This window comes from Dipodomys spectabilis, unplaced genomic scaffold (genome assembly GCF_019054845.1).
Source record: "Dipodomys spectabilis isolate Male_0828 unplaced genomic scaffold, ASM1905484v1 ptg000136l, whole genome shotgun sequence".
Lineage (NCBI taxonomy): Eukaryota > Metazoa > Chordata > Mammalia > Rodentia > Heteromyidae > Dipodomys > Dipodomys spectabilis.
In genome coordinates, this window is record NW_024870813.1 from 10,793,997 (window position 1) to 10,817,920 (window position 23,924).

General features: G+C 38.5%; 1 protein-coding gene and 1 pseudogene across 2 annotated transcripts in view; both read right to left on the bottom strand.

The window, feature by feature from the left end:
- The window catches only part of Adk (adenosine kinase), a 411,200-nt gene that overhangs the window by 19,333 nt on the left and 367,943 nt on the right, over nt 1-23,924 (bottom strand). For both annotated transcript variants that reach the window (XM_042690120.1, XM_042690121.1), the window contains exon 10: nt 13,696-13,782. In XM_042690120.1, coding sequence (XP_042546054.1) covers nt 13,696-13,782 — 87 coding nt within the window. The remainder of the gene's footprint in view (nt 1-13,695; nt 13,783-23,924) is intronic.
- LOC122116604 lies at nt 23,314-23,919 on the bottom strand (annotated as a pseudogene).

Below are 23,924 nucleotides of genomic sequence, written 5' to 3' on the forward strand. Positions count from 1 at the left end.
TTACATACTTTTTAAGAGATAATACTGAAGTAGTAACACAAGTTATCATGTAATTACCATTGTTTTTAAAGGCATTACCATGTAATTAAAGGAAACCTGATATAATACTTTACCAAGCAACAGTATGGAACTCTGTTTTCCCTGCCTTTCTTTTCATAAAAAAATTGGTTTTGAGTACTTTGGGGATCAATTTCATTTTCAACCTTTGTGTATTTTCCATGTTTCTTAGTTATCTACCCTTTAGTGATGATTTGCATGCTCTCTTAAGCTAGCCTGCTGGAAACTTCTCTCCTCTGTATTAACAGTCAACAGATGTGTGCTCTCACATGGCCCATGAAGAAGTGAACACACAGGCTCTATTTTTATATCTATAGATGGTTTAGGAAAGGGAGTGAGATACAACTTATTAATAATTTGTATAATAATAATAATAAAATTCTCAATTTACCAGACTTAAGCTATATCACTTCTTTATATTTATTTATATTTTATTTATTTACTTGTTTTGTCAGTTCTGAGGGCTTGTACTCAGGGACTGGGTGCTGTCCCTGAGCTTTTGCCCTCAAAGCTAGTGTTCTAACACTTGATCCACAGCACCACTTCCAGTTTTCTGATGGTTAATTGGAGATGAGTCTCAAGGACTTTTTCTGCCCAGGCTGGCTTCAAACCATGATTCTCAGATCTCAGCCTTCTGACTAGCTAGGATCACAGGTGCAAAGCCACCAGTGAGAGGCCTATTTATTTATTGGCCAGTTCTGGGGCTTGAACTCAGGGCCTGGGCACTGTTCCTGAGCTTCTTTTGCTCAAGGTTAACACTCTACCATTTGAGCCACTTCTGGCCTTTTCTGTTTATGTGGTACTCAGGAATCATACCCATGGCTTCATGCATGGTAGGCAAGCACTCTACCACTAAGCCATATTCCCAGGCCCTTATTTTTATTTTATTTTATTTTTTAAATTTAATTTTATTTTATTTGTGAACATACTGTACAGAGGGGTTACAATTACATGGGCAGGATAATGCGTACATTTCTTACCAAGCATTGCAGCCTCCTCCTTTGTTTACCCTTCACCTCCCTTCCCAGCCTCCCCCCCCAATCCCAATCCTTCTCCTTCCCCACCCTTCCCCCCCACCTTATTTTTATTTTTTGATTTCGAAGTATTTCCACTGTGGGGATAGAGTGCCTTTAGTTAGGTATTCAAATAAAATATTTCAAGTGATTAATTTTTTTCCAAGTTAATCTAATTTTTCTACCAATAGGATCAATATTATTATTTTTGGGTTTGTTGTTGGTTGTGGGGCTTGAACTCTGGGCTTGGGCACTGTCCTTCAGCTCTTCAGCTAAGGGCTAGTGCTCTATCGCTTGAGCCACAGCACCACTTCCAGTTTTCTAGTGGTTTACTGGAGATAAGAGTTGCATGGACTTTTCTACCCGGGCTGGCTTTGAACTGCAATCCTCAGATCTTAGCCTCCTGAGTAGCTAGGATTACAGGCATGAGCCACCAGTGCCTGGCAAATAATATTATTCTAATCTTTATTTTAGAATGCTTGTTTCTGAGCAAGAAAGCATTTATCCAAGGTTATATACCACTGCAGTTAAATTAACGTGAGAACAGAGTTCCTTCTTTTTTGGGGGTCAGTTGTGGGGCTTGAACTCTGGGCTTGGGCGCTATCCCTCAGCTCTTCAGCTCAAGGCGAGCGCTCTACTGCTTGAGCCACAGTGCCACTGCTGGTTTTCTAGTGGTTTATTGGAGATAAGAGTCTCATGGACTTTCCTTGCCTGGGCTGGCTTTGAACCGTGATCCGTAGATCTCAGCCTCCTAAGTAGCTAGGATTACAGGTGTGAACCACCGGCACCTGGCTTTTTTTTTTTCTTTCTATTACTAAGTAGTTGTACAAAGAGGTTGCAATTCTACAAGTTAGGTTATGAGTATAATGCATCTTGATCAATGTCATCTCTTCCACCGTTCTCCCCCATTTTGCCTTCCCATCCCTGCCCTCAAGTTGAACATTATCACATCCACTCACCCTCACTCCATTTTTGTGCCCCCCCACATGTTTCTATTTCCTGATACTCATTTTGTTAAGCAGTTTGTTTGTTGTTTAGGAATTATACCATTGGACTCCTACCCTGAGCATACTGTACTATCCTTTGGTTGGTTTGTTGTGTATATATGCATAGAACCCTGTATAGGTTATTATGTTTGTATTTCAGCTCTAGCGTCCACATATGAGAGAAAACAAGCACTGTTTTTCTCTCTGGGCCTGAAGTACTTCATGTAACATAATTTTTTCACCAGATGCAGATGGCTCACGTCTATAATCCTAGCTACTCAAGAGGCTAAGATTGGAGGATCACAGTTCAAAGCCTGTTCAGGCAGGAAAACTCTGTGATACTCTTGTCTCTAGTTAACCACAAAAGGCTAGAGCACTAGTCTTGAGCAAAAGAAGCTCAGGGACAGTGTTCAGGCCCTGAGTTCAATCCTCAGGAGATAAATGCACATGCACATGATACACGCACGAGTGTGTACACACAGATAACACACACACTAATAATAATAATAATAACACTCTTTTCTAGGTCCATCCATTTCCTGCAAATGACATATTACTATTCTTTCTGGTAGATGAGTAAAATTCTATTGTCTAATTCTTTCTGGTAGATGAGTAAAATTCTATTGTCTACATGTACTACATTTTATTGATCCACTAATACTCTATAGTGCATCTAGACTGATTCCATAACTTGGTTATTTTGAATAGTGCAGCTATGAAGATGGATGTGTTTGTACCTTTACTGTATCTTGACTTGTAATATTCCAGATAGATGCCCAAGAGTGGTATCACAGGGTAGTTCTATGTTCACTTTCTTTGAGGAATCTCCAAACTGCTTTCTGGAATAGTTGTACCCACAGTTTTCTCTCAGGAGGCAGAGTAGAAAGCCAAGACAGGCCAGGAAGTTGACCCCGTAGTTGAGAAAGGCAGACATGCATGGCAACTAGGTAACATTAGTGAATGAAGTATTGGCATGAAGATCCATAATACTCTAGAAATGACTTGGATCTAGAATTACCAACTGGCTCTACCCTTTTGAAAACTTGTCAAGTTTTAGCTCTTGTTGGAGATTCCATTGAGATTCCTCCTGCAACAAGTAGCACTTAGTGAATCCTTACTGTGGGTTAGCAACTGTATGTGATATAAACCTTGTTTTATTTAACTTTCTATTATAAATGAGAAGACAGAAGCTTAGACATGCTAAGTCCATAGTCCCTGTTATTTTCTTTTTTTTTGTGTTGTTTGCCTGAATACTTGAGACTGGATCACGGAAAAAGAACTGAAATTTGTCTTGTTTAATAAAGTAAATGAGAAGTTCAAGCTCAAGGCACTAGCAATTTGGTGTGTGGCGAGGGCCTTCTTATTTTCACGTGGTAGAAGATAGAAGGAAGCAAGAAAAGCACAAGCTAGCCAAATCTTGTTTCAAACCTTAATAGGCTGTAAATCCCATTAATTAGGGAGGAGCCCTGGAAGTCTACTCAGCTCTTAAAAGGCTCCTACCTCTTAATTTCATCACGCTGGCAACATAAATATAGAGGGGACACTTTCTTTCTTTTTTTTTTTTTTGTCGGTCATGGGGCTTGAACTCTGGGCCTGGGCGCTGTCCCTCAGCTCTTCAGCTCAAGGCGAGCGCTCTACCACTTGAGCTACAGCGCCACTTCCGGTTTTCTGGTGGTTTATTGGAGATAGGAGTCTCAGGGTCTCTCCTGCCTGGGCTGGCTTTGAACCGCGATCCTCAGATCTCAGCCTCCTGAGTAGCTAGGATTACAGGCGTGAGCCACCAGCGCCCGGCTAGAGGGGACACTTTCTAACTATAACATTCCCAAATAAGTTAACTAAAGCACCAAGACATAAACTCATGTCTTTTGACTACTTGTCTTATCATTATGGCATGATGTCTTTCTTTTCTTTTCTTTTTCTTTTTTACCAGTCCTGGGGCTTGAACTCAGGGCCTGGGCACTGTCCCTGAGCTTCTTTTGCTCAAGGCCAGCACCCTACCTTTGAGCCACAGCACCACTTTTTGCCTTTTCTGTTTATGTGATACTACATGAATCCAGAGCTTCATGCATGCTAGACAAACACTCTACCACTAAACCACATTCCCAGCCCCCTAATGTCTTTCTTAGAACGCATGAACTAGGTAAAAATGTGTCATTATTGCTTTTGACTGAGTCAATGAAACAGTGCCCAATGCTAACATTATAGGGCCTACTGTCATACCCAGGACAACAAGGATCCTCACCTACTTTTTGTTCTCTGGAAACCTAAACAGAATGAAATACTGTATTGTGGGGAGTTTGAAATGTACATTTAAAAAAAGATAAGGTAACAATGCAGTTATAAATCCACATCTTTTCTTTCTCTTCTTTGAATATTTTACCACAGACTATATACAACAGTGAAAAGCCTCTATCTTTTGAAACAAATGTTTACACAATATGATTTATATACAAAACATGTCATTTGTATATAAGATATGAAGTATGTAAATATATAAATTCATATTATATATGAATAGATATGAACATATATGAAGAGTTTTTAGGGGCATCTTTTTTTTTTTTTTTTTTTTTTTGGTCGTGGGGCTTGAACTCTGGGCCTGGGCGCTGTCCCTCAGCTTTTCAGCTCAAGGCTAGCACTCTACCACTTGAGCAACAGTGCCACTTCTGGTTTTTTTCTGCTTATGTGGTGCTAAGGAATCGAACCCAGGGCCTCATGCATGCAAGGCAAGCACTCTACCACTGAGCCACCTTCCCAGCCCTGGCATCCTTTTTATATAATAACATTTAACATGCTTACTTCATGGCAGAGATTTAACTATGGGAAGAATTTGAATTAGAACTACATGTACCGATAAACACAAGACAGCATTTCAAAGACAAAGAATCTCAACATCTTTTGCTATCTTTTTGACAGATAAAGTGCATTTCCCTAGGTTTTAGAACTGGTTGACTCCCAGAGACCATAATGTTTTATTAGTCATTTAGGCAAGCTGAGGCAGTGATGTAAGAAAGGCATGAGAGACTTACTGTAACGCATTGAATAAACTATTGTAGATATGGGAAGACACATTAAATATAGTGGTCAAACTTAATAAATTTTCATTTTATGTTCATCATCATCAGTGAGTGATCTTTCTCTCAATCATGATTTTTTTTGGCAATTTGCAAGAGGAAGGTAGAATGTTTATATGAAAACCTTTCATCAAGTTCAATGCTTAACGCAGCTTCTATAGAAGATAGGCAACTCTTTACTCTGAAGCAAATTAGAGTACTTTAGTACCCTGTCTAATGAAAGTATTTACAAAACAAGACAGTTTATATATCTAGGTCATATAAGTATACTAAAGATGCTAACAATTTTTTTTTCCTACAAAGGCACGTTTTAAGTTACTTAAAATTACTTTATTGTTTAAAGTTGATTTTTTTTTTTTCAGAGAACATGCATTTCTTCTGCTGGCATGAACATGGCTCACTGTCTCTCTTACACTGCTTATGGCTGTCTCTACTGGTAGTGTAATTATTAGAATGAGAAAAAGTCTAAAAACCTTTAGCCATTAAATTCATATATTTAATAAGTCACAACCTTGAAATGTTGCTCTACCTGAAGACACTGTTAACAGTGCTCAGCTATTATTGCTAGGAGAAAGTTTTAATAAAAGCTAATTAAACTACAAAATTCCCAAGTGGATAACTGATTTTAGGGGCTAAATTTCTGGTACTTCTAATTATTCTCTGATGGCTTTACTTAGAATTTCACAAGCATGAGAGATGACAATGAAAAATAGCAGTGAAATTCATCCACTCTGACACTGTGCTAAGCATCAGCTTCTCCCTCTCCAAGTAAAATCAATACTCTGTTTGAGTAAACACGTTTACAGCTTTATTAGGATGTCTTGCTTGTTCTGTAACAGCTACTTGAAGCTGTGGTAACAAATCGACTCAACTCAGTTAAACCTAGAGAGCTGGGTAAGAGGCCCATCGATAAGGTTGTTATAAAAATAAACTGCAGGAGATCAGAAAGCTGGAGCAAACAGTCTGGCAAATGTCAATATTTTCCCTTAGAGAGGATGACAAAAACAGTGAGATCATGTGGAAAGTCTTTTTTCCTTCCTCAGAAATGGTTCTGTTTTCAATTGGATAAAGCATTTCTACTTTCTGTACATAGCTCTTCTGAATGAAATTTTCACTTCCTAATTCCCATGTGAATCTGGAAGAGGAAGTTGATACAAATACTTGGCATTTTTTCATACCATTTCAGATTCTTTATTTTCCTTTACTATTTAGAGACATAATTTGGACTTTGCTATCCTTATAAAATGCCTATAACTTATTTATTTGATATACTTGTGGCAGTTTAGTTTTACTTGTTTTTATTAGTGGAACAAAACTTTTGTTCTCCACATTTGGGAGATCATTTCAACAGAGTGCTCTGTCTTACAGTAACTGTGAGACTGATTTGTGCCTTCAAAATTAGGCCTTTTATGTCTTTGTAGCTAACAAGAGCAAATAGTTTTGGCTTTACGCAGGTTGTACAACCTGCTGAGTAGTAGTAGGTATATAACAAGTCTGCTATCTATTAGGAGCAAGCACCCACCATAGCTACCAAACAAGGACTCATAACCCCTCATTTAGATGTCCACAGGTTGCTCAAAGAACTAACATCTGGCAGGAAATTCCCACTTCAGCTTGGCTAGTTTAGACTAGCCAGATGTGACAAAGTAATGATTTCCCTCTTGCTGAATAGTGCTCTAATGTAAACTTTTCTATATTCATGTAGTCTAGTTAGTAAAGTTTTGTTTTGTTTTGACTTCCCATTGACTATCACTACCAACCAGTCATTAAACTCATAAAGTAAAAGTAACTTGTGGCCCATATGTAAGAAAGCAGACTTACTTCCTGGGTAAAAAGTAACACAATAAACATTAATTCTGAAATAACAGAAAAAGCTACAGTGCCTAGTAGAGTAAGTTCTGACCTAGCAGGTATTTACATAATGGAAACCAAAGCTTAAGTGGTGTCAGATGGTGCAGTGGCTGACTGTACAGGAAGTCAACTCAAAGCAAAAGCTCCTTGATGACAGCTCAGCCCAATGCAATTCCCAGTATAAAGCACACAGCTAAGATGTATGTAATCATGCTTATAATAAATAGCCAGAAGAGTAACTAGTGACTGTAGCTTTATCCATGAGGATAACTTACTATCTCTTTGTGATAGCTGGAAATGGGAACTTGCTTTAGTTCTATTGGCCTGCTTTAATTCTATTAATTTGCATTAAAAACAAAGCCCCAAGGTCTTCCATTTTTCAAACTGCCCATTGGGGTGGGCTACGTAGATCAGCAACTGCCTTTGAGCATGCACAAGGGCCTAGTGTCAATCCCAGCACCAAGCATAGAGCAAGAACCTCTCTGGAATAAGATGACCACAAGCTGTAAGGCTACACTTAAGCCCTTCATTCACAAACGTATAATTAAATTTACATATTTTTTGGTAGTGAGATTGAATCTAGGGCTTTGTTCGTGCTACACTCTTAGTCCCTCTCCTCTTTTTATGCAGCACTGGGGGTTTGAACTTAAGGCTTTGAGGTTGCTAGGCAGGTGCTCTCATCACCTGAACCATGCTTCCACCTCTTTTTGCTTTTGTTATTTTTCGTATACATTGTCACATTTATGGTGGGGCCAGCCTGAACCTTGATACTCATATTTGTTCTCTGTATAGCTAGGATGACAGGTATGTACCACGATGCCCAGCTTTACTTGTTGATATGGAGATCTTATTTATTTATTGGCCTGGACTGGCTTTGAACTATGATATTCCTAATCTCAGTTTAATGAGTAGCAAGGATTACAGACATGAGCCCATGCTCAGCTTAGCAAAAAAACTTTTAACCAAGATCCTTTTATAACATGAATTTGAAATGAAATTAATATTCTTCCTAATTAGATTGGAAGGAGGGTAATTACTTAGAAAGTGATTGCTACGTGGTCTTAACAGTCATTTATATATCATAGGTAATGTTTTGTAGGATAATATATTTCCTCTGCTAGGACTCTACTAATTTTGAAGTGAAAGGTGCTCAAAGGCAGTAGTTAGTTTAGCAGCACCTAAAATAAATGTTCTAAGCTATAAATGGCTCGTAACCACGCTGGATGAAGGTTTTTGTCTGTTTTTTTTGTTTTGTTTTTTGGTCGGTTGTGGGGCTTGAACTCTGCGCTCTTATGCTTGAGCCACAGCACTACTTCCAGTTTTCTAGTGGTTTATTAGAGATCAGAGTCTCACAGACTTTCCTGCCCGGGCTGGCTTTGAACTGAGATCCTCATATCTCAGCCTCCTGAGTAGCTAGGATTACAGGCGTGAACCACTGGTGCCCAGCTGGATGAAGGTTTTTAATCTGAACAATGTTGACCCTCAGGAGAGGTCTTTAGCCTTTTACCTGAGAGTTGTGTATGTTTATGTAGCTGGACACAATCTGCCAGAACTCACTTTCAGTGTAATGGTAATGTGTAGGTTCATTCCAAACACGTATAGTTTCCATAAAGCATATGACTATATTCTATTTGATTAACATAGGCTGGTATTGACAGCCTGAGGGGAACATATTGATTAGGCCCCTTTCATGTTATTTGTTATGATTTTTCTTCTCAGTTTCATTTACTGGGAAGACACAGGCGAAGAGATTTCACCGGGAACAATGACAGTGCCTGTCACAAAATGTTCTCAGTGTTGCCATTTGTTACTATGGCAGTGACAAAGAGGGTTCCAAATGAAAAGGCAGACCTGCTGTGACAAAGCACAGCAGGACAACAGAAGAAATTTTCTACTGACCTGGGAAATTAGGAAATCATACTTAGAGATTATAGACCTGTCTGTACTTCAAAAGGTACAATCCTGGCACTTGGATTTGAGGGAAGAATGTGAAGAGCGTTCCATCAGTGACAAATAAAGAGCAAAGGTGACAAAGTGCTTACGATCTCTAAGCAGAACAAGGAGGAATGCTTGTCAGGGCGAGAGGAATTTGCCACTGTCACTAGAGCCTTGTGATTGAACTAATAATTTAATTCATGTCCATTTGGGGTAAAATTACCCATGAATAACCATGATGTACTTGTATGCCCCTTAATTGGCTAAAAGTAACCCAGGACACTCTTGTACTGAGCTATGTGAGCAGTACATGGTGGCTGAAGCCATGCTTTATTTATTTCTTGCTTTCTTACTTAGTGCCCATCCTGGGGCTTGAATTCAGAGCCTGGGTGCTGTCACTGAGCTTCTGTGTTTAAGGCTAGGATTCTACCACTTCCTGCTTTTTCTGAGTTAGTGTATTAGAGATAAGCATCTCATCAATTTCCTGCTTGGGCTACCTTTGAACCATGATCCCCAGAATTTGGCATGAGCAACCGATGCCTAGCCATGATGCTTCATCTAAAATCATGAAATTCAAAAAAAGAAAATTATTGTTCTTCACCATAAAGTTGACTGGAATACAGATAGGCAAAGTTACAACTAAGACTGCAATACCCTTAGACCAGAAAAACTTGAAAGTTAATAGATGAATATACTATCTATCTAAAGATGGACTGTGTCAATTAGAAAGGAGATATGTTAATCAGGCAATGAAGCAGAAAAAAATGTAGAAAAGGAAAAGAGTAAAGAAGCTAAAAGTTTCCATTGTTTCTCCGTTTATGTTCAGGATAGAGTGAATGAATGAATTTAATCCTGGAAGGTTTTTATTTTTGGTGGTAGTCCTGGGGTTTGAACTCAGGGCCTGAGCATTGTCCCTGAGCTTTTGTGTTCAAGGCCAGCACTCTATTTCTGGCATTTTTGGTGTTTTATTGGAGATAAGAGTCTTAGGAACTTTCCTGTTTGGGCTGGCTTTGAAGTGAGATCCTCAGATCTCAGCCTCTGAGTAATACCCAGCTTGCTGAAATAATTTTTAATCCTAGTAGAAAGGCTCTTGCTGGTGTGCAGATGGGAGTAGGCTTACAGGTTAAAATTCCATTTTAACCAATAGATCTCTTAAAAAAAAAAAGAAGTATTTCCAATCCAGTAGACTGTTTCTGCTGGAAGAGGGTATTAGGTAGCTTAGATCAATGCCATTAAACAGCTGAGTCATACAACTTTTATTATTTGGATTTCATGCTAATCAAGCAAGTTTATAATCTCTGTTTATTTATCTCTGTAGTGTAATAGCTTCTAAAACTTAGTGAAGAGTTCTTGGTTCAAATTTACCAGGTAATGCAGACTTTGGATTCTATCTTTTCAGTTTCTTCCACTCTCTCCCTCCTTTCTATAACCTGAGCTCCATAAAAAAATTTTTGTCTTGAAAAATCGCAGGCTGGCGATTAAGCTCAGTGATAGGGTGCTTGACTGGCATTTGTAAGGCCCCTGGATTCCATACCAAGTACCAAAGCAAAGCAAATCCATTTTAAGAAGTTTATAGAAACATTAAATTACTTAATATATGTAAAATGGTTAGCCAGTGGTATAATATAAACATTATCTACTGCTATTACTAGATAGCTTGAGTTACCCAGAATACACTGGATCCTCTAACTAAAGTAACTAACAATAGGCTGTTATCTCATTGCATGACCTAGTCATTTCAGGGTTGATTATCCTGGGAATTGCACAGAGGAGGTTTAAAGTGAGAAACTACTAATGGATACTAATTCAGTAATTACCATCAAAGTTTGCCTAGTTTCAACCTGTCTTCTACTTTTTCTTTTTCTTTTCTTTTTTTTGTTTTCCAACAGGACCTTGTTAGATATCTATATAGCCTGGGCTGGTCTTAATCTCTTGATCCTACTTAGCTTCTAGAGTACTGTGATTACATTGCACACTGTGTTCAGCATACTTTCTCCATTCTGATTTTAACAGAGTGAGTAAAATCCAGTTGTGAGTCTGGATAAATTAGAAATAATGCTGTCAATGCTCACATGGGGCCAGTGAACTGTAGTCTGTGTCAAATCTGGGCATGGCTTGTTTTTTTTAGAAAGCTAGAATGTTAAGAAAGTTTTATTTGTTTTTTTTTTGTTTGTTTTAATAATTACAAAGTGTTAATTTAAAAAAAAAAGTGGTATCTGGGCGTCGGTGGCTCACACCTGTAATCCTAGCTGCTCAGGAGGCTGAGATCTGAGGATCTCGGTTCAAAGCCAGCCTGGCAGGAAAGTCCATGAGATTCTTATCTCCAATAAACCACCAGAAAACTGGAAGTAGCATTGGGGCTCGAGTGGTAGCGTACTCACCTTGAGCTGAGCTCAGGGACAGGGCCCAGCCCAGAGTTCAACCCCCAAAACAATAGCAACAAAAAAACCAAAAACCAAAGCAAAACAACAACAACCAAAAATCCCAAGGAAGCAAGCAAGCAAGCAAATATTCAAGACAGCCTATATGTGGCTTGCAAAGCTTGAACTATTACAATCTGACCTATCACACATACATAAAAGGTTGTTCCACAGTTTCTTTTCTCTTTACTTAACTGTACCCCGGTAATAAATATAACTAGACTAGGTAAGTAGTGTGGGACAAAAGAGGTTTAAAATCTTCTAGCTAAAATTCCAACTGCTTTGCTAGAGATCATATCATATCTATGATAACTTCATTGTATGGCTTTCTGAATGTCACAGAAATAGAATACTTACAGCTGGACAGATTCTTTTCTTTAAGTATCTTTAAAAATTAATATATATTTTTTATTGTGAAGATACTGTACAGAGGGGTTACAGTTACATTTCCTATTGAGCAGTTACCCACTCCTTTGTTTTCCCCTAGCACCACTTCCCTCCCCAGCTCCCCAACTTCTCCCTCCCCTCCCCCCAAGTTGTAGAGTTCGTTTTCAACATAGTGTCTTGTACATCTCATTGTTACAATAGGTCAATCTGTATCTTCATTTCAGGAAAAGCTGGAGAGGTTCTAAAGTAGTGAGTAATTCATATACAGGGTACCAGGGTACAATTTTTTTGGAATAAGATTCTTGTCTAAGCAGTTTCTAACCAAAAAATTCCATGTTTCCTTAGTGCATTATTCAATACAGATTAATTCTGAGTAAAATATTTTTACCTAACAGGTATATACTCTGAAGAGGATGGAATAAGAAAATTGACAGCCATGTTATATTTTCAGTGATGAAGATTTGCAGAGGAAGGAAACCAAAAAACAAATATAATGGTGAAATAGGATATTGTCTGTGTAATGAACTCTTGCCAAAGAATATAGGGCATGTAGTATTCTATCTGATACCAGTTCACTGAAAACTGGCTATGGAAAATTTTGGAGAAGGAAAGTAAAAATTTATGTTGGTGAAAAGACCATTAAAATAAAAGGATATTTTATAAAGAATATTAAGTTTAAACTGTCACATAAATTTAAATGTTTCTCATGATTCATATTGTTCCTTTAAGGGAATTGGGTAGTGGTCAAGCAATAATGTGTATTGCTTGATGTTATGAGAAAGAAATAATGATTAGGATATAGCCCTTTGGACTATATTTCAAGACCAACTTAACTACAATGAACTGTAAGGAGTTTAGACCTATCACAAGAAACTTTGAATCAGATTTTAGTTTTGTCTAAGTCATCAAGCCACAAATTTTCTAGTTGTCTTAAATTTATTTGAGTAAATACATTAGTCCTTATAAAATTTGCCAGTTCTTACTGAGACCAAATTAGGGAAAATTTTAACTTTTTCTAGTATAATATACACCCATTATTGTGTTAGAAACAGATGTTATAACCAAGGGATATAATCCAGAGACACTATGAGGTTATTAGCATGCTGCTTAATATTCACTATGACTTATTGGAAGAAACATGTTAACATTAGGCCTGAAGGGCTATGAGTATACTATCTACTGTACTTAATGCAGCTTGTTTATGCAATACTCTGATAGATAGAATTAATCTTGTGAAAATGACTAGGGTATAACAAATTATCTTTACCAAATATATATTTTTCCTGTAGTAAAATCCCTTTGTAATACTCCCCTTGTAAAGAATATTATTAATTATTAATTTTGGTGTGCTACTCTTAGAACTAGAACTCAGGGCCTTGATGTTGTCCCTGGGCTTTTGGGATAAAAGCTAGCACTCTACCACTTGAGCCACAGCTCTATTTCTGGCTTTTCTGATGCTTTATTTGAGATGTCTTATGGACTTTCCCTCTAGGCTAGCTTCAAACAGCAATTCTCAGATCTCAACCTTCTGACTAGCTAGGATTACAGATCTGGGCCACAAATGCTCAGTTTATTAACTGTTTTTATTTTTAAAGTAATTTTATTTTTATTTTTTAATTTTTTGCCAGTCCTGGGGCTGGCCTCAGGTCCTAGAAACTGTCCCTGAGCTTCTTTTGCTCAAGGCTAGCATTCTACCACTTGAGTCACAGTGCCATTTCTGGCTTTTTCTGTGTATGTGGTACTGAGGATCAAACCCAAGGCTTCATGAATGCCAGGCAAGCACTCTACCCACTAAGACACATTCTCAGCCCTTACTTTTGTTTTTTTTTCAATACCATTGATGTTCATTGATACGATGGATAAAGAAAGACAGATTGAGAAACATACTTGACAGAAAAGTATCAAACAGAGCCATATATATGCAACATATATGCAACATATTTCATTACTTAAAAATATAATGAGTCTGTACCTCCAACAAATGCATCTCCAGCTCCAATGGTGTCAATAATTTCTTTCTGGTCCTGATCCAGGACAGGAAAAGCAGTGACTTCATTTTCTGCAATTAGAGACAACAAGGCAAACTGACTTCTCTTCCCTTCTTCTTTTGTTTTGTTGGTCATGTGGCTTGAACTCAAGGCCTGGGCTCTGTCTCTGAGCTTATTCATTCAAGGCTAGCACTCTACGACTTAAAGCCACAGGACCACTTCCAGTTTTCTGGTGGTCAACTGGAGATAAGAGTCTCAGGGATATTCCTGTCTGGGCTGGCTTCAAACCACCATCCTCAGATTTCAGCCTCCTAAGTAGCTAGGATTGCAGGTGTGAGCCACAGTTGCCTGGCTTTGACTTCTTCCTTACTGGTTTCAAGGGCAGAAGCAGGACATTAGTTCTGTATTTTGTATTTGAGCTCTTGGGAACCGAGGTGCAATCATCTACATATAATAGTTCTTTTGTTAAATTTCAGGACATAGGTGGTGTATATGTCTTGTGAGTTATACCGAGGTAATTCACATTTTAAGTGTAACAATTATAAAGAGCAGCAGTGTATTTCCTGGACAGTACAAGTAGTTAAATAGAAACTATGTGCTAAAGGAAATATTCGTATGGATTAGATAATGGTCTCTCACAAAGACCATGTTCCTTCAGTGAAATCTTGGATGAAGTTACAAATACAAAGCTATAAATTTAGAAATACAAATAATGAGTCTTGAGAGCTTCTCTACAGAAACCCGTAAATAGCACAATAAAATTATTACTGTTTTGTTATAACAACGTCAATGTCAAGGATTGTTGATTTTCCTTGGCTTATCATAAACAAGCTCATCTGGTCAGCTAACAAAAGGGAGACAGACCACTGAATGTAAGTATAATGTACACAGTGCAATGGGAAGGGTGGGAGAGAGAGGGAAGGAGGCAGAGGAAGGGAAAAGGAAGGAAAGGGAGGGGAGAGGAGAGATATTTAAGTGGGTTTTATTAGAAATAATTGGAAAAGGGCTGCAGTCTGATTTAAGAAAAGGTCTGTATCATAAATATTTATAAAGTAATCTAGTTTTATTACTTCCAAATATAAGTTATATTCTTAAGGGAACTAACAACTATAAAATAGAACAAATAGGCACTAAATAAGGAAAATGAGCTAAGCTAATGACACCATTACTATTAATACTAGGGTTGAATTGTATAATAATACAAAATGTCTATAAAATACTCAGTAATATAAGAATTAAGTACCAGATTTATATATTTTGAAATAATTATTTTAAATGGAAAGGGAAGCACAATTAGGTGTAATTCTTAAAGTTTCCTGTTTGAAAAAGTTATTTTGTCTCTTAATGCCAGTCCTGGGCTTGAACTCAAGAGTCTGGTCAGTTCCCTGAGCTTTGTGTTCAAGGCTAGTACTCTACTACTTGAGCCATAGTTCTACTGTGGCTTTTTTTTTGTGGTTAAGTGGAGCTAAGAGCCTTCCAGTCTTTTATGCCCAGGCTGGCTTTGAACTTTGATCCTCCGATCTGAGACTCCTGAATAGCTAAGATTACAGATGTGAGATACCAGAGCCTGGGTAACTGGACAAATTTTTCCTTATGAGCTGGGCACCTGTGGCTCATGCCTGTAATCCTGGCTACTCAAGAGGCTGAGATCTGAGGACTGAGCAGGCAAGAAAGTCTGAGACTCTTATCTCCAATTACCAACTGGAAAACTGAAAGTGGTACTATGGCTCAAAAAGGTAGAGCAGAGCCAGGCGCTGGTAGCTCACGCCTGTAATCCTAGCTACTCAAGAGGCTGAGATCTGAGGATCACGGTTCAAAGCCAGCCTGGGCAGGAAAGTCTGTGAGACTCTTATCTCCAATAAACCACTAGAAAACCGGAAGTGGCACTGTGGCTTAATCGGTAAAGCACTGGCCTTGAGCTGAAGAGCACAGGGACAGCGTCCCCAGCTCAGAGTTCAAGCCCCACGACCGACAAAAAAAAAAAAAAAAAAAAAGAGCAGGGACAGTGCCCAAGCCCTAAGTTCAAGCCCCTCAACTGACTAAAAAAAATTTTTTTTAACTTATGAGTAAAACCTAATTGAAAGTGGAAGAGAGTATTTTGAACCATGGTTCTTACTCTAGACAGCTGAAAACTCTATATGAGGTTTGATTATACTGTTTTTATGGATATATACATAGATTGTTGCTGTATTTTATTTTTTGTTGTTGTTGTTGGTCATGGGACTTGAACTCTGGGCCTGAGCACTGTCCCTGCTGAGCTCTTCAGCTCAAGGTTAGCGCCCTACCACTTGAGCCACAGCACCAATTCTGGGTTTTTTTTCTAATGCATGTGAGGCAAGCATTCTACCACTGAGCCAACTTCCCAGCCCTAGTGGTATAAATTATATACAAGAATATTAAAGGGCTGGATGGCCACACATACAGGGCTAGTGGCTCACATCTGTAAACTTAGCTACTCAGGAGGCTGAGAGCTGATTGCGGTTCAAAGCCAGCTTGGGCAGGAAAGTCTATAAGACTTTTAGCTCCAATTAGCCATCTTAGAAGTAGCACTGTGGCTCAAAGTGCTAGAGTGCTAGCCCTGAGCAAAAAAGGTCAAGGACATTGCCCAGACTCCAAGTTCAAGCTCTATGACTTACAGAAAAGACAACCAAAAACAAAAGAATATTACAGGACTGGAGATTTAGCTCACTGATATAGCATGCACAAGGCCAAACAAAAAAATATTATATATATCTATATATAGATATATATCATAATTTAACATAGATACAATGCAGTCTCCATTATTTTCTGCATTTAGACAACTAGGAGACCCCCTTTCAAGACAATGACCCTGGAAATCTGCAAGATCTTGAAATGTGTTCTGAGTCATGGAAGGTAGATTAAGTAATGTTTAATCATATTAAAATTCAAATGACCAGCACAACCTACTTCACAGCTATACTAGACAATTTATCATGAGCATCACCTGAAGAACATTCACTAAATCTCAAGACATACTGTGAAGCTCAACTCACATGATTCAATTGGGTACAGTTTTTTGCTTTTCTTCTTCCCAGTATTGGGGATTGAATTCCAAGCCCAGTACTGGTTCTCAACCACTTTAGCCATCCCTACCTCCAAGCCCAGGTGGGGTCTTGATTTTTTTTTTCTGTTGGTTATGGGCCTTGAACTCTGGGCCTGAGCATGTCCCTCCGCTCTTCAGCTCAAGGCTAGTACTCTACCACCTGAGCCACAGCGCCACTTCCGGTTTTCTGGTGGTTAACTGGAGATAAGAATCTCATTGACTTTCCTGACCAGGCTGGCTTTGAACTGAGATCCTCAGATCTTAGCCTCCTGAGTAGCTAGGTGTGAGCTACCAGCACTCGCCCCCTTGCCCCCCCCCCTTTTTTTTAATCAGTCGTGGGGCTTGAACTCTGGGCCTGGGCGCTGTCCCTCAGCTCTTCAGCTCAAGGCGAGCACTCTACCACTTGAGCTACAGCGCCACTTCCGGTTTTCTGGTGGAGTCTCCCAGTCTCTCCTGCCCGGGCTGGCTTTGAACCGCGATCCTCAGATCTCAGCCTCCTGAATAGCTAGGATTACAGGCGTGAGCCACCAGCGCCCGGCTCGCCCCCTTTTTTTAAGACTAAAGATATTACTTGATATTATAGGGGAAGGCTTTATAACACTGGCCTAGACAATGAGTTTTTGGAATAAGAACTCAAAAGTAGATAAATGAGATTTTATATATATATACACACACATATATATATACACGTATATATAAAGCTTCTGTACAGCAATGGAAATAGAATGAAGAGATAATGTATAGAATAGGAAAAAATATTCACAAACTACATCTGATAAGTAGTTACTATCAAAATATACAAGGAACACAAACTCATTAGCAAGGAAACAAGTGGCATTATTTAAAGTATACAAATAGACATTAAAAAAAAAAGACATACAGATTTTTTTTTTTGTCTCCTTTGTATGTTCTTCCCGCTATGGTATATCCCCTGTTGTCACTGTACTTGATTTTGGTACCCTTCATCTTGTATCTACATTAGTGTAATTTGGGGAGGGTAAAGGAACTAACAGAATGCTAAAACAAGGAAACAGACACCCATTGCAACAATGATACCCACAAGACAGTATATTGGAAATGAACTTTACAACTTTGGAGATGGGGGGGGGAGCAGTAAAAGAGGTGGGGGAGGGAAAGGATAGTGGGAGAACAACAAGGAAAGGGGTAACAATGCTCGACAAGAAATGTACTCATTGCGTTACTCTAGTAACTGTAGCCCCTCTGTATAGCAGCTTTATAATAAAAATACATACATACACACATACATACACACATACATACATACATACATACATACATACAAATAGCCAATAGGTACAGGAAAAATTCTCAACATTACTAATCCTCAGGCATTGCAAGTCAAAACTGTAAGTTATTACCTCACATTTGTAAGAATGGTTATTATCAAAAAGACCATCCAAATAACATCACCAAATGATGTGGAGAAAAGAACTCATATACACTTGGTGACTTGATAAGTTAGTACAGACATTATGGAAAATAGTACAACAGTTCTACTACTGGGCCCACAGCCAAAGGAAATGAAATCAGTATTTTCAAGATGTATGCACTCCCTCATTCACTGCAGCACTATTAACAATTGTTAAGACAGAATCAACCTAAGTGTCCACCAACAGATACATGAGTAAAAAGTTGTAGTATATACACAAAATGGAGTACTATTGAGCTATAATTTGCAAAAACCTGGATGAAACTGAACAACATATTAAAGCAAAATAAACTAGGCACAGAAAGACAACTATCACATGATCTCACCCATATGTAGAATATTAAAAAACTGATGTCATAGAAGGATAAAAAATGGTGGTAACTAGAGGCACGGGGCTTAGAAACTCCATCAGACTTGCTTTCTTGGGTAATGGAAAAAATGTTCTAAAATCTATTAAGGTAGGGGCTGGGAAGGAGGCTCAGTGGTAGAGCATTTGCCTTGCATGCTCGAGGCCCTGGGTTCGATTCCTCAGCCCCACATAAGCAAAAAGAAAAAAGCTGGAAGTGGCTCTGTGGCTCAAGTGGTAGAGTGCTAGCCTTGAGCTGAAGAGCTGAGGGACAGCGCCCAGGCCCAGAGTTCAGGGCCCAGGACCGGACCAAAAAAAAAAAAATATCTATTCAGGTAATGATTGCACAGCTCTAAACATACTCAAAATTAGATCATATACTCTGAGTGAATTGTGAGGTATATGCATAACATTTTATTAAACTGTTAACAAAAGATACACTATCCAGGCTGCTCTGAATATTTTTTTTTCCACTTGGAGAACTTTCAGTACTAGTAAACAAGAGCATCTCCCTGTTATGTTTTATTGCTGAATAATAGTCCAGTATATGGATATACTCTAATTTATTTAACCAGTCTTCTGATGATGGGCTTTAGGTTATTTTCAATCTTACCCACCACAGACATTATTGTAAAGCATTAAAGCTCTTATTTTTAAATAGATTTCAAATTTAATTACTGTGCTTAAGAGCCAGGTCAATAATATCCTCCCTACTTTATGCAGAGACTGGACACCGGAAACTAAGTTGTATTAATGGCGTGAAATATGTCTAGGTCACAGGACAGCGAAAAAACCAGAATCCAGGATCTTTTCACTAGGACACACAAACCAGGATATGAGCAAAAACACCATTGCTCAGACTGCCCTAATAAACAGGGTAATGAAACAGATGACAAACTTTGCTAATAATAGAAATTTATAGAACATTCCTAATTGCCAAGGACTTTTAGGGAATGAAGAGCTCTGGATTAGTTTAATTTTCTGGTTAACTAAAGAAAAAGCAGAAAGTCTTTTTTAGTTGGAATTTTTTATAAATATATTAACATAATATATTAATATACCATGCCATTCCTGCTTTAATTAGTTTAGTTTATTAAACTGCATGAAATTTTTCTTTGCTAATAGAGAATCCTATAGCACATCTTAATGTCATTATCCTGAGCATCATTTTTTACTGTAGTTCCAAAAGTAGAAGTGATTTGAAGAATAGGAGGCTAAGTGAAATGGTGGTAGTACACTGGATTACAAGTAAAAAAAGGCATGGCTTAAGTTTGCTTTTGGTTTGGCTAATTTATACAACATGGATTTATTAAGAACATATCCTGTTAGGTACTCCATTAGGGACTAATAGTGACTAGTGTAGATTGAAATCCTGCTTTTTGGGGGACTACTTTCTAGTGGGAATAGGCAAGAAGCAAGTAATAACTAAGTAAATAAGATAATTGAGATATTAATAAATGCCACAGAAAAAGCAGGAGAATGTGATGAAGTGATGGGAGTGGAGCATCAATGGCAAGAAAGAGCAAGCAGGTGAAGATTCAGTAGAGCCTCCAAAGCACTATGCTTGGTGAGCTAAGGGCATTTAGGGTAAAGAAGGTCATGGAACCACAACATAATGAATGTGTAGGTTTAATGGCATTTCATTCTTTGTAAATGGGAAAGATAAAAAGATTACTCTGGAGGGACTGGGAATATGGCTTAGTGGTAGAGTGCTTGCCTAGCATTCATGAAGCCCTCAGTTCCATTCCTCAGTACCACATGAAGAGAAAAAGTGGTGCTCTGCCTCAAGGGGTAGTGCTAGTCTTGAGCAAAAGAAAGTGAAGGAAATTGCCCAGGCCCTGAGTTAAAGCCCCAGGATTAGCATGGTGAAGGCTGGGATTGGGGTCAATGAAGCTAATTAAATAAGTAATTTTGGGAAATTCATAATGTACCTTAAACTCAGTGACTGCTTAAAAAAATAAAGATAATATTTGCTCTACCTACTCTACCTATTTCTGTGACCATTTTATATATATATATATATATATATATATATGTGTGTGTGTATATATATATATATGTATATGTATATATATATATATATATATATATATACATAAAGTGTTAACAGGATGAAAGACTTTGTCAAATATAAAACCCAATACAATTTATAAGATAGTCTTAGGAGCTTATTTCCTTCAATCAGGCAGCAAGTTTTTGTTGAACAAGAGCTATGAACTCTTCATACTTTGTTGGATTCTTTGGCAGAAGAAGAGAAACAGGAGGAATACTAAGACATGATTTGTCTTCTAAAGCCACTTAGAACTTAGATGCAAGGAGAAATCTGGCATGTGTCACAGATTAAGGAAACATCATACCGTAACAACTATTAGAACTTCAATAAACATTCAAAGGAGAGATGGAACAACAGGACTTTGGTTAACTGGATGATTTGATGGAGAAAACTGAACCTAAATTAGGTTTTAAAGATATGGTTAATGAAACCTAGCATTAATGGCATGAGCCATTAATGTAATCCTAGCTGTTCAGGAGGCTGAGATCTGATGATTGAGGTTCAAGGCCAGCCTGGTCAGGAAAGTCTGTGAGACTCTTATCTTCAATTAACCACAGTTGGAAGTGTAGCTGTGGCTCAAGAGGTAAAGAGTATGAGCCAAGTTGCAAGGGGGTTCATATTCCAACTTTACCCTCTGGTAACCAAGTTAAATTCTCTGTCTCCAGGGCATTTATGAACATTTAGTTAACACATGTAAAGCACTTAAGTTAGAAGGAAGCATTCTAATTTTTTTCATGATAATGGACAAGAATATTCTATTAAAATGAAAATTTACATATAGGGATATAGGTCTCACTTAAATCTCTGCTTCTGAAGGCATGGCTTTGAACTTGAAGGACACTGGCTATATAGTGTTAGTATTTATTTTATTGTGCCAGTCCTGAGGCTTGAACTCAGGCCTGGGAGGTGACCCTGAGCTTCTATTGCTCAAGACTAGCATTCTACCACTTGAACCACAGTGCCACTTCTGGCTTTTTTGAGTAGTTTTTGGAGGTAAGAGTCTCACAGAGTCTCATCCCTTTTCTTTCTGGGCTGGCTTTGAGCCACAATCCTTGATTTCAGCCTCCCAAGTAGCTCCCAAGTAGCTCCTGCTGCAGCAATGATCAGTCCAGCTGCTACTACTGTACTGGCAATGGCTCCATGCACGGCTTCCCAGCCTCCACCAGGAGTGCATCTCATCCCTACTAGGAGGCCTTGGCCTTCACTATAGCACCTGGAAGCTATATATTATTGTTTGTGGTAAACTCTGTTAGTTTTTTTTCTTACTTTCTATAAATGTTTTAAATTAATGCTAAACTATTCAGTTTATGCAGAGATAAATGAGTGCAAAAATAAGTTTTCAAAGGCTAGGAAGGCTGGTGTACAACACTTGCATTGCAAGCAAGATGTCTAGCATTGAAACCCCAGAATCACAAAAAGGAATGAAAAAGTTTTCCATAGAAAAATGACCAAGAAAATAATTACAGGTAGAATTACTGCTCTCTTTTGTTTGGCATGCATTTTTTTTCTCAGGAGGTTTCTGATAGTTTTAATATTAGGATTTTCTAAATGAAGCATGTCACTTTTAATATCATTATACAAAGTTCTCTTCAACTTCTTTCTTCTTTATAGGTCTATAATCAATTCTCTTACCCCTAAAAACTGGTTTTCCCTGCTGTCTTAGCAATAACTTACTGGACATATATGGATTGTCTAAGTTTGGTAAGGTTCCTAGCTCTGATTCAATCGGCTATATCCAGGGAAGGAACTAATGGCACAAAACGTGGCTGTCTAAGTAAGAAAATCTATAGAAAAGATAATAATTCATCTGATGATCCCTCCACCCAGAACTCTGCTGAAGCACATTCCAGGTGCTTTGTACATACTTGTGATTTTTTTCATAAATACCAATCTAATTGCTTTATTACCTTGTTAAAATGTTTTATTTATTATTATTATTATTATTTTTTGCCAGTCCTGGGGCTTGAACTTTAGGCCTAGGCACTGTCCCTGAGCTTCTTTTGCTCAAGGCTAGCATTCTACCAGTTGAACCACAGAGCCACTTCTATCTCAAAGCCCAATTCCCAGCCCCCTCCCCATTTTTTTGCTAAATAAGTAACTGTATTCAAGTGGTATACACCTGTCATTATTGAATACTAGCTCCAAATACTATAATATTCTTAATGTTCTCAAGTTAAAATCTACCAAAGCTTTGATTTATCTTGTTTGTGCTGAATAATTTCAAAAAACTTTATATTTGAGGCATTTAATTATAAAAAGTTGGTACTCATAAATTTATATGAACTTAAAATTCATCATACATTTACCTTTTTTTTTTGTTTTGGTTGTAGGACTTGAACTCTGAGCCTTGGCATTGTCCCTGAGCTCTGTAGTTCAAGGTGAGTACTCTACCACTTGAGCCACAGTGACACTTTTTGGTTTTCAGGTGGTTAACTGGAGAAGAGTCTCACTGACTTTTCTGCTCTGGCTAGCCTCCTGAGTAGCTAGGATTACAGGCATGAGCCACTGGCACCCAGTTTACTTTGTTGTGGGGCCTGAACTCTGGGCCTTGGCACTGTCCCTGAGCTGCTTCTGCTCAAGGCTAGCACTCTACCACTTGAGCCACAGCGCCACTTCTGGCTCCCTCCTCCCTGCACCCCTCCCCTCCCGTCCCCTTTATGTGATGTTGAGGAATCAAACCCATGCCTCATGCATGCAAAGCAAGCACTCCACCAATGAGCCACCCCCTCCTAGCCCCTGGTTGAGTTAATTTTTTAGCCTGACCTTCTAGTAAATCTTTAGCTCCACTGATTTTGACTGCTATGTAAAGAGATCCTCTTTTGTATGAGTGATTTAAGAGCATAATTCAGCTACTCAGGAAGCTGAGATCTGAGGATCACGGTTCAAAGCCAGCCCAGGCAGGAAAGACCGTGAGACTCCTATCTCCAATAAACCACCAGAAAACCGGAAGTGGCGATGTAGCTCAAGTGGTAGAGGGCTCCCTTGAGCTGAAGAGCTGAGGGACAGTGCCCAGGCCCAGAGTTCAAAGCCCCATGACCAACAACAACAACAACAACAAAAAAGAGCATAATATATTGATGAGCATCTTTTATCTTTCCTTTATTGGCAGTAGGGCTTATGCCTAGTATTAATGCTGCTTCCCGTTTTGTCATTTTGGGTTCAAATCTACGTCTGTAATAGCCACCACTGAAGGCAGATTTTGGTAGGCTTTGAAAAACTTGTTTCACTTGAGGCTCCATATGCTTCATGGCTGTAAAACATAATGGCCTGCAAATCCTAATGCAGCAATGATCAGTC